The sequence below is a fragment of the Rhinatrema bivittatum genome, chromosome 3 (genome assembly GCF_901001135.1).
Source record: "Rhinatrema bivittatum chromosome 3, aRhiBiv1.1, whole genome shotgun sequence".
NCBI lineage: Eukaryota > Metazoa > Chordata > Amphibia > Gymnophiona > Rhinatrematidae > Rhinatrema > Rhinatrema bivittatum.
In genome coordinates this window covers 273,865,529-273,877,512 of record NC_042617.1, presented here as the reverse complement: position 1 = coordinate 273,877,512, position 11,984 = coordinate 273,865,529, and the positions used below count along the sequence as shown (strand labels likewise).

The 11,984-nt window shown below is 42.5% G+C and overlaps 1 protein-coding gene across 1 annotated transcript in view; it reads right to left on the bottom strand.

Annotated features, from left to right (window-relative positions):
• Positions 1 to 269: 269 nt before the first annotated feature.
• The window catches only part of LOC115087457 (tubulin alpha-1C chain-like), a 29,015-nt gene continuing 17,300 nt past the window's right edge, over positions 270 to 11,984 (bottom strand). The window contains exons 2-4 of the mRNA XM_029594669.1: positions 3,456 to 3,678; positions 2,335 to 2,483; positions 270 to 1,618 (exon numbers count right to left, since the gene is read on the bottom strand). Coding sequence (XP_029450529.1) covers positions 671 to 1,618; positions 2,335 to 2,483; positions 3,456 to 3,678 — 1,320 coding nt within the window. The 3' untranslated portion in view covers positions 270 to 670. The remainder of the gene's footprint in view (positions 1,619 to 2,334; positions 2,484 to 3,455; positions 3,679 to 11,984) is intronic.

Below are 11,984 nucleotides of genomic sequence, written 5' to 3'. Positions count from 1 at the left end.
TAAGTGCTTTAAACTTTGAAGGAGGGGAGGGCAGGGGAATGCTGGCATTAAGCTGCCATCCTGTTCAGTGGCTCTCTAGCGCCCTCCAACTGCAGACATTTGTAAACAGCTGGAGATTGACCACTGTAACCATCAGCCTGATGGAGGGAGGAAAGAGGATGGGAAGGAGAGGGTGGGAGACATTAGGAGAAGCTTCCGTGATGGTACTTTTATTTATTTATTTATTTATTTATTTCATATATATATATAATCTGCCTTTCCAAGTAAAATTTTGCTCAAACTGAAGTACAATAAATAATTATAATACAAATAAAAATTAACAATAAAAGTTTAGTACATAATTACATATGAAAAACTAAAAATGCAATGAGTGATACATTAAAAATTAAAATAACCCAAGTAAAAAATTAAACAATTAAATAATTCATTGGGACAAGGATAAGAATAAACACATTCAGAAAACAGTTTTGACAGGAGAAACCATCAAGCCACTCCTTTATTAATGAAACAAGGTTCAGGAACACTTCATTTTTATTCTAAAGTAAGTGATTACAAATGAAATGTCACAGGACTCTAAGAAAAAACACAAGCAAAATGACAGCAGAGTGGATGAACAGAGCAGCAGCAGCAGCAGCAGCAGCATGTGTTTTGAGCTTTCTTCCCCCTAACTTTAATAGCTATCTGCACCAACTTCTTCATAATCCTTCTCCAAAGCAGCCATGTCCTCCCGGGCTTCAGAGAACTCACCTTCCTCCATACCCTCACCTACATACCAGTGCACAAAAGCACGCTTTGCAAACATCAGATCAAACTTATGATCCAGACGAGCCCAGGCCTCAGCAATGGCTGTGGTGTTACTCAGCATGCATACAGCACGTAGCACCTTGGCTAGGTCACCTCCAGGCACCACAGTAGGGGGCTGGTAGTTTATGCCAACTTTAAATCCAGTTGGGCACCAGTCCACGAATCGTATGGTACGCTTGGTCTTGAGGGTGGCAATAGCAGCATTAACATCTTTGGGTACCACATCTCCACGGTACAGAAGGCAGCAAGCCATGTATTTGCCGTGGCGTGGGTCACATTTCACCATCTGGTTGGCTGGCTCAAAGCAAGCATTTGTGATCTGACCTACAGAAAGCTGCTCATGGAAGGCTTTTTCCGCAGAAATCACTGGAGCATAAGTGACTAAAGGGAAGTGGATGCGGGGGTAGGGCACCAAGTTGGTCTGGAACTCTACCAAATCTACATTTAGGGAACCCTCAAATCGGAGAGATGCTGTGATTGAGGACACAACCTGAGCCATCAACCGATTCAGGTTAGTGTAGGTTGGACGTTGAATGTCCAGGTTCCTGCTGCAAATGTCATAAATGGCCTCGTTGTCTACCATGAAGGCACAGTCTGAATGCTCCAGGGTGGCATGGGTGGTTAGGATTGAGTTGTAGGGCTCAACTATGGCTGTGGAGATGCGAGGAGCAGGATAGATGGGGAATTCCAGCTTAGACTTTTTGCCATAGTCAATGGACAGATGCTCCATCAGCAAGGCAGTGAAACCAGAACCAGTGCCACCACCAAAGCTGTGGAAGAGTAGGAAGCCTTGGAGACCTGTGCACTGGTCAGCCTGTTGAAACAAAAGAATCCATGTATACAATAGCAGCCAATTCTACACTGCTTAATCACAAAGAATATTTTGCATCATTGAGTCATTCCCATTAACCTTAGTACCGGGCATGGAGTGAATGGTTTCTTCATCTACACTTAAGAGAAGAGACCCGTCATACAAGGCAACACTAAGTTCTTGGAGGAGAAGTCCATTACCTGCTATTAAGTTCACTTAGAGAATAGCCACTGCCATTAGCAATGGTTACATGGAATAGACTTAGTTTTTGGGTACTTGCCAGGTTCTTATGGCCTGGATTGGCCACTGTTGGAAACAGGATGCTGGGCTTGATGGACCCTTGGTCTGACCCAGTATGGCATTTTCTTTTGTTCTTATGTTCTTAATATTAAATCTTTCTATTCAGCATAGGCTGTTTCCTCATTAATCTAATGAAACGAGGATAACTCAAAAGATACTCACCTATTTAATCTAATAAAAAAAAAAAAGCTAACACCTACAACTTGTTTGTTGATTCTTATTTCTACATGCTCAGGGCATGTAAAGTTGTATGGCAGAGGCAATGCCCTGCTGGTTCTGTGGTCAAACAAGAGATACTTTATTCTGGGAATTATTGGGGGAAAATCCATAGAAGCCCAGCAAGCCTGCTACATGGTATTTATCTCATAATGATTACAGATTTAGTATTCAAAAGGCCCAAAGTGCATAGATTCACTCACTAGCTTGCGAATCCTGTCCAGAACCAAGTCAACGATTTCCTTGCCAACCGTGTAGTGTCCACGGGCATAATTATTTGCAGCATCTTCTTTGCCTGTGATGAGCTGCTCAGGATGGAACAGCTGGCGGTAGGTTCCGGTGCGCACCTCATCTACAAGAAACAAACCATATTACATTTTGTATTTACATGCCGCCCTCTTCCAAACGGACCCAGCGTGGCCTAGGGCCAGTGCTCCCGTTAGGTGAACAAGCCAGTTGCCTACCGCCCCCAAACCTTTGGTGAGGCAGCAAATTCCTGCCAAGTCCTGGGGCTGCCAGCAGAGCCCATCCCACCAATGGCTGAAAAGAAGGAAGAACCCTAAAGCTGCCGGCGGCCGGAGCAGAAGTAGTCTGGGGCTGCTGGAAGCCAAAGAATGCAAGAGGAGGCCTGGCATTAGGAGGAAAGAAAGAGAGGGAAATAAATGTTGGGAACGTGTGGAAGGATGGAGAGAGAGAGGGAGAGAGCGAGAGAGTATATGCTGATCGGGTGGGAGGTGGAGAGAGTGTGCATGATGAGCATGCAGAGGGGTAGAGAAAATGAGAAGATGCCGAGTAGGGCTGGAGAGAGAGAGTGTGTTGGCAGGGGAGGGAGGGATGGAGAGAGAAAGGATACTGGTACCGAAGAAAGAGGGCTAAAAAAATGCAGGTGATGCTGATATGCTAAGCACAGAGTGGAGGGGGGTTAGGAGAATACTGTTGGGGGTGGGGAGAAGAAAAGATGCTGAACAAGAGGAGAATGAGGGAGTGATGGGCACTAGGGCAAAGGTGAAAGAAGAGACTCATGGGGGTACTATGCCAGCCAGTGCCATCAAAAGGAGGGAGTACTGTGCTGGAGATGTCGCTAGTGTGTAAGGGAGAGGGCACAAGGCCAAAGGTTTGCCTAAGGTGCCTAATACCCTTGCACTGGCCCTGAAGCAGCCTACACCATAACAAAAATCCCCAAATTCATAATTAAAGTCTTTTACAAAAAAACTTTGTGTAACTGGTCCACTGTGATTGGGGATTTATTGACCGAAAACATACTAATGTGGAAAAGAAAGCAGAGATAATTATCCAAAGACATGATGATTGGTTTTGCACTCACCAATGACAGTGGGTTCCAGGTCTACAAATATAGCCCGGGGAACATGTTTTCCAGCTCCAGTTTCACTGAAGAAAGTGTTGAAGGAGTCATCTCCTGCATCATAGGCCCTGTAGCCAGGCATATGACCATCGGGCCGGATCCCATGTTCCAGGCAGTACAGTTCCCAGCAGGCATTGCCAATCTGGACCCCAGCTTGGCCAATGTGGATTGAGATGCACTCGCGCTGTGACAACACAAAAATGTTTACTGAATTCTCTCTTTCAACAATCTTTGCATTGGCATCTACATATTACCAACATACAGTATAGATTTATTTTTTTTTTCATTTTAGAATGCCTGTGTTTTTGTTTATTGAAATCAAATGGAAACTTGAAATCAAGCATGATATCCCACATCAACTCACAGCAGCTTCCAAGCGCGTGTTATTGATTTCAAAAGATAACTGGATGCTTGGGCAACACACCACCTTGTTTACAGAACCTTCTTACTATGCCAGCACAGAAAGCACAAGGGCCATATGCTACTTTGGAGCTTAAATTTGTAGCATGCAATCAATGGGGAGGCGCTAACTAGAATGAAAAAGCACCAGTTCTTAATTTGGGGGATGTGGGATGGAGGCAAGCTGTTCGGTGTGATGTAACTTTAATTGAAGTGCATTGTGCTAGTTTTACCATTTTTTCTGGAGGGGGGGGCCAAAAGTATTACAGAAAAGAACAAGTGAAGTGGTTCCAGTCTCAGAGGTACTCCCTGGAGAGGAGCCAGTGGTTTTTTTTACTGCAGGGGCTTTCGGACAGCCCACTAGCTGCGGCACTGCTGAGAAAGGAGGAAGAGCCAAATTAGCGCTACGTTCACTGCCCAAAAGCCATGGCACAGCCAAGCACGGCAGCTAGCGCACTTCTTCCACTGAGAAGCGGTCACACACAGACCGGCTGCCTTTTCTTTTTTTTTCTACTTCAGAAAGAATGCCTAAAACGGAGGACCTGACCTAACATGTTTGAGAGATATCGATCCAAAGGAAAAAGGCAATTGTCAAAACTGCACCTTCCATTTGCAGTTTCATATTCTGCAAATAATGGACACACAAGGAAATTGCTGGTCTTGTTGATCTTTTTTTAAATTTAAACTTCACACTAGCTCAGACTGACAAGGATATGAGCTGACAGACACCACCTAAAGATGTCATCTTCATAGCGCTGCTTCCTGAGCCTCCTTTTCTTCCCATCAGCCTTTCCTTCCCTCAAGTTGGAAATAATTTCACAACAGTTAAGACCTGCAGCTAGAAAGAAGCTCGAAAAAATGATAACAATTCCTCTTTGGCACCCTAAATGCCTTTTCCACCATAAGATTTTGCCAAGTTAGACAATAGCCCTTTAAATCACAAGCGCTCCTTCTTCCCTTAAGTACCGTATATACTCATGTATGAGTCGATCTCATGTATAAATCGAGGGTATTTTTTGGGCCCCAAAATAAAGATTTATCTGTCACCCATGGATAAGTCGAGGGTAAAACCTAGGGGGGGTTGGGGGGCTTATGAAATGGTGAAATCATACTAAGAAACAAACCCATGACTTAAGAAAATCGCTTTTATATATTTTTTATAATTATATCTTTATTAGGTTTCAATGTTATTACCAAAGAAAATAAAGAAAACTAGATATATAGAAGGAAATGAATCAATCAGTACAATAATTGTACACAAGAAATAACATCTGTATACTTAAAGTTCCAATCATCATGGGGGAGAATTAGAAAAGAGATTAATCTAACAAAGAAATCTAACAAAAAAGGAAAGGAGTCAAAATACCAATTTATAGGTCATGTTAACATTCAGTCAGCTAAGCTAGAGTATCACATGCAGTAACTTTATCTGCTATAAAAATCTCCAAGTGTAATGGATCAGTGAACACAAATTTTTTTGCCTGAAAAGTAACAAAGCTGCAAGGAAATTTTAAGAAAAAGGAAGCTCCAATAGCTAAAGTTTTACTTTTCAGAGAAAGGAAATGTCTCCTACGGGCTTGGGTAGCACTGGAGACGTCAGGAAATACAGAGACTTTCTGACCACAAAAAAATAGTCTCCTTATTTCTAAAGAATTTTACAGACACTAGATCCTTGTCTTGTTCAGCACAAAAAGACACTAGCAAGGTAGCTCTATTACATATCAAATCAACCGACTGTCCTAAAAAGGTGGTTCTACCAGGACTAGTCACTACCTATTCATTCTCTCTTTGCTCAATATCAATGAAATTTATTTGCCTCGGTAAATAAAAAAATTTTGAAATACTTGGAATACTGTCTTCATCATAAGCTAATATCTCTTTAAGAAATTTTTTAAACATTTCAAAGGCTGACAATAGATGAGTATATGGAAAATTAACCATGTGTAAATTTTTTTATCTAACCAAATTCTCAATATTTTCCATCTCATTACGTAAGATCAAACTATCTTTAATATGTACATTCTCAGCATTTTGCAATACTTGAACATTTGAATTTAATGAATTAACAGAGGTTTCTAATTCTTCAGTCTTTTTACCTTGTGTCTCAATAAAGGATCTATTTGCCATAATTAAGGAAGATAAATGTGCAGTCGACTGGGAGACGTTTATTTTAAGTTTAGCTAAAATCCTCCACATATCTGTAAGGGTTACTTTAGGAGGTTCAGAAGAACCACATTGATCAATATTAGAAACAGTAGGTAAATGTGAAACACTCACAGAGTACAAAGATCGATTAACCGGAGCTCTCATAGGGTCATTTTCCAAAGTGCAATAGCCCATTTTCACATGCGTTAGGGCATTATCGTGTGCGATAATGCCCTAACGCACATGATAATGGGTTTATCATGGCGATAAAATTAAAATTAGGGGGAAGGGGTGGAGTTAGGAAGGAGTTTGGGAGGGGTTTAAGGAAATGGGTGGGAAATAGCACCACCTTTTAGCGTGGCGCTATGGGGTGATAGTGTGCGGCACAGTCACACCGTGGTAGGTGAAACCGCACCGCTGTGATGCGGCCAGCTGCACACTAGCTCCCTCATGCCTCTTTTTTCGCCCCGCCACCCCCTTTACTGCAGCAGTTCATCATTCCGCAGGGAATGATGAATCTAGCCCTCAGTCTGATCCAGAACTATAATCGGGTCAAGTTCAGTCCCACTAGGAAGCTCCAGCTCTTCTGCCGGAGATGCCTCATGTGGTAGAGCTCCAACTGGTTATGGAGGTGGTAGACCACTGCCAGGACTGAAGAAGGTACAAAGAGTATCCTCTATGCAGTCATTATTAGGCACCTCGCTCACTCTGAGCAAATGAGTGTCCATGATGCCATGAATTGGAAGAGAGACAGGAGAAGAAATTATCTTAGCCTCTTTTCTTTCCCATTTCACACAAAGCCACGTGCAACTTAGGTGGCATGCCGGCGGCGGTGGTGTGCCGCACAGCCAAGAACTTTAAAGGGCCAGCGGGGCTCAAGTTGATGATGTCGCTCCAGCGACTCACGATGGAGAGGGGCAGATGTGCATGCCTCCTAAGCTGCTCCAGGGTCCAAACAAGCCCCAGTGATTCTCGACTCCTTTTCTCCTACTCCGGAGCTCCCCACTGGTGCACTGCACAGCCAGGAAATTTAAAGGGCTGGTGGAGCGCAAGTTGATGATGTCACTCCAGAGTTTCACGGTGGAGAGGGGCAGATGTACAGGCTTCCTAAGCTGCTCCGAGGTCTGAACAAGTCCCAACAACTCTCTGACTCCTTCTCTCCTCCTCCAGAGCTTCCCTACTTTTATTTTTTAAAAGCAGAATAAAGTGTCTCATAAGAAACATTATCATTTAATAACTTAAGCAAATGTTCCTGCTGTATGAAACATAGAAATGATGGTAGAAAAAATGTTCTATCCAGTCTGCCCAGCAAGCTTATGGTAGCATCTTCTATGCCATACAAGTCTCCCTCAAACTTATCAATTTCTCATACCAAAGTCAGGGCCCTTGTTGGTTGCTGTTTGAGTCCAATTCTCCATTACCTCTTGCCGTCGAAGCAGAGAGCCATGTTGGAGTTGGATCAAAAGTTTCAGGCTTATTGGTTAAGGGTAGTAACAGCACATCAGCAAGTTACCCCCATGCTTATTTGTTTTCCCAGATTGTAAAATTCAGTGTCCTTGTTGGATGCTGTTTGAGTCTAATTCCTCTTTTCCTCTTTTTTTTTCCCTGCCTTTGAAGCCGAGAGCAATAATGGTGTTGCAGCAACAGTATGAAGGCCTATTGGTTAAGGGTAGTAACCACCATAACAGCAAGTTATCCCCATGCATTCTTTTCTTCATTTCTGTCCACTAGCCTTTAGGGATCCACAGTGTTTATCCTATGCTCCTTTAAGATTTTCGCTCTGTAGTTCAACCTTTAATTCTGACAAACCTAGACTACTGTAATTCCCTATATTTAGGTTTACCTACATCTTCAATACATTCCTTACAACTTATTCAAAACTCTACAGCTCGTGTACTATTTATCTTATCTCGCAGAGATCATATAACTCCGATCTTACAACATCTTCACTGGTTACCGATCTCATAATGAATTACATACAAAATCCTTACAATCGTACATAATCTTATATACAACTTTGAATCAGTATGGCTTTGTACATCACTAAGAATTTACAAACCAAATCGTCATCTACGCTCAATGAACAAATGTATACTGGAAGTACCATCAGTGAAAACAGCAAGATTAGATCTAACTCGCCGCCGTGCCTTCTCTGTCGCTGGTCCAGTTCTGTGGAATTCACTACCGGAAGAACTAAGACTAACATCAAATATAAAAGAATTTAAAAAGTCGCTAAAAACCTACCTATTCATCGCTGCTTACAAAATCAGTTAACCATCTTTTTTTCCATCAAAATCATTAACTATGTCCAAATGCACCTTACAGTTTAAAACAAGTACCTTTGTATTTTAATGTCACTATGTGTTAAGTATTTGCCTGTATTGTTTTTAACTATGTATGTTTTATTGTACACTGCTTAGAAGGTCAGCTATCTGCCCAATTTGCGGTTTATAAAAACTTTTAAATAAATGGGGGAGGGATAGCTCCCTCCCCCATAGCTATACCTAATGTTTGAATCCTTCTCTTTTATTCAAATCCTTCCAAGTCTGATTCTTTATTGCTGGAATGTCCGAATAAATTGTGGAACTGTTCTTTGGTGATGTCATCAGCATAAATGTTGTCTTCACTGTCTCCATCTTCATAGATTGAATCAATTTCTGATCCATACATAGCATTGCTAACGCCGCATTTCAGGAATGACTTCTTGACCATTTCTGTTGGAATTGACTCCCAGGCATCCTTTATCCATTTCACTACCAAATCAATGTTTGGTTTCATCAGGTTCCCTCCTTTTGTTAACTTGGCTTGACCAGAACACATCTATTGTTGCCACAAATGCCACAACTGGTCCTTGAAATGCTTGTTGAGACAGACATCTAATAGCTGGAGCATTGATGTCAGACCTCCTGGAATCACTGCTAATGTGTTCGCCATTTTCTTTGCATCGTCCTTCACATCCTCTGTTATATGTGTGCGGAACATATTCCACACCAATAGTGTTGGTCGTTTTCTTAGCCCTGGTCACCTTCCCCACATACCGCACAGCCACCATTTAATTCCCTCCTCATCCATTCAGCCTTTAAGATGAACCTGAACAGTTACGCCTGCTGGAATTTTTAGGTTCTTCAGCATCGTTTTCCTCTTTAATATTACCACCGGACGCAGTTTTGTACCATCTGCCAGGCAAGACAGGACCACCGTGAAATGGGTCTTTTCATGACCAGTTGTTTTTACAAGTATGGTACAAGTACTTCTCACCAACGCCAGCAACAGTGCGATTGCTGGCGTTGGTATATCAAATGTCATCAGCATTTCATCCATACTACCAATGTTATTCATATTGAAATGATTCTTTATTCTCCACCAAATAATGAATTTGTGGAATGAACAGATCTTTTCATCAAGCTCTTTAGGCAATTTCTGTGAAATCTTTGTGCGCTTGACGAAGGCACAATCCATATCGGTTCATGAACTGCGAACATCAACCAGACGATGCTGTGAATTCTTTCAGACCTATGGTTGCTGAATGTTTTCTTCTTTTGCCATTTGAGGGCACGAATCCTAATGCTCGAGCGAGTCACAATGTAGCCATTCTGTCTGCATTCCATTACCCAATCATTCAAATCCTTTTCCATTCCTTCAAAAGACGCAATTTTGAAACGTAAGGCTTTCTTTGACTTTGGCATTTCTAGCAGCTTTTCTTCATTTTTTCTCCAATCTCTGATGAGTTTTTCACTAATGTCAAATTCTCTTGCAGCTACACAATTATTGGCCTCCTTTGCACGTTCTATAACTTTCAGTTTCAGCGATGAGGTGTAAGATCCTCTCTTTTTCTTCTCAGCGCTCATTTTCCTGAGAGTAAGATGTCATTATTCTAATGGCTGTCCCTGCTGTCAGAGTCCTTCCCTCCCTCCCCCATGGCTGCCCCCCCCCCCCCCCCCCCCCCCCCCCCCGTTTGAATCCTCCCCCACTCCCTCATGGTTACCCCCCCCCCCATTTGAATCCTTCTCTCTCTCCTATGGCAGCCCCCCTGTTGAATCCTTCCTCCCTCCCCCTTGGCTGCCCCCCCCCCCCCCATTTGAATCTTTCCCTCCCTCCCCCATGGCTGCCCCTCCTGTTTGAATCTTTCCCCCTACCTGATTCCTTAATTCACCTGCTGCTATCTGGACAAGATGGCACTTGCATTTGCTCAGAAAACGTTCTTCCCCCTCCCCCGTGATGCCCAGTGTAGCAGTAGGACAGCTTCTCCCCTACAACTTCTCCAGATCCCTTAACTCAAATGCTCGCTGCTGCTATGAGGACGATGAACTTGCAGTCGCTCCTCTCTCCTCCCCCGTGGTGTCCCAGTGGCGCACTTTGAACCACATGGTTCTAAGTACGCCAGTCAGTCCCTGCGCAACTGCAAGTGCTGTCATTGTCCTCATAGTAGCGGGTGAGTTAGGAGATCGGGAGGAGGAAGGTGTGAAAGATTCCCTCATTCATCTTAAAATTACGGTACCGGCATTATGTGGATTGACCCGTGGATAAGACGACCGCGATTTTAAGGACTGGTTTGGGGGGTAACATTTTTTTACTTATACATGAGAATATATAGTAAATAAAACATTCTATTATGCCACAATAAGTGGAGCAAAATAGATCATTGGGTAGGTGCAATCTGGACTAATATGAAATTAAAAGAAAAGAAGATTGACCAGTAAGACCAAAATTCCTTTTCTTTAATATTTGCAATCAGGCCTGCCCAACATAAGAACATGCCATACTGGGTCAGATCAAGGGTCCATCAAGCCCAGTATACTGTTTCCAACAGTGGCCAATCCAGGCCATAAGAACCTGGCAAGTACCCAAAAACTAAATCTATTCCATGTTACCATTGCTAGTAATAGCGGTGGTTATTATCTAAGTCAACTTAATTAATAGCAGGTAATGGACTTCTTCTCCAAGAACTTATCCAATTCTTTTTTAAACACAGCTATACTAACTGCACTAACCACATCTTCTGGCAACAAATTCCAGAGTTTAATTGTGCGTTGAGTGAAAAAGAAGTTTCTCCGATTAGTTTTAAATTTGCCACATGCTAACTTCATGGAGTGCCCCCTAGTCTTCCTATTATCCGAAAGAGTAAAAAACCGATTCACATCTACCCGTTCTAGACCTCTCATGATTTTAAACACCTCTATGATATCCCCCCTCAGCCATCTCTTCTCCAAGCTGAAAAGTCCTAACCTCTTTAGTCTCTCTCATAGGAGAGCTGTTCCATTCCCTTTATCATTTTGGTCACCCTTCTCTGTACCTTCTCCATTGCAATTATATCTTTTTTGAGATGCAGCGACCAGAATTGTACACAGTATTCAAGGTGCGGTCTCACCATGGAGCGATACAGAGGCATTATGACATTTTCCATTTTATTCACCATTCCCTTTCTAATAATTCCCAACATTCTGTTTGCTTTTTTGACTGCCGCAGCACACTGAGCCGACGATTTCAATGTGTTATCCACTATGACGCCTAGATCTCTTTCTTGGGTAGTAGCACCTAATATGGAACCTAACATTGTGTAACTATAGCATGGGTTATTTTTCCCTATATGCATCACCTTGCACTTGTCCACATTAAATTTCATCTGCCATTTGGATGCCCAATTTTCCAGCTTCACAAGGTCTTCCTGCAATTTATCACAATCTGCTCTCGATTTAATTACTCTGAACAGTTTTGTATCATCTGCAAATTTGATTACCTCACTCGTCGCATTTCTTTCCAGATCATTTATAAATATATTGAAAAGTAAGGGTCCCAGTACAGATCCCTGAGGCACTCCACTGCCCAGCCCCCTCCACTGAGAAAATTGTCCATTAATCCTACTCTCTGTTTCCTGACCTTTAACCAGTTTGTAATCCACGATAGAACATCGCCACCTATCCCATGACTTTTTATTTTTTCTAGAAG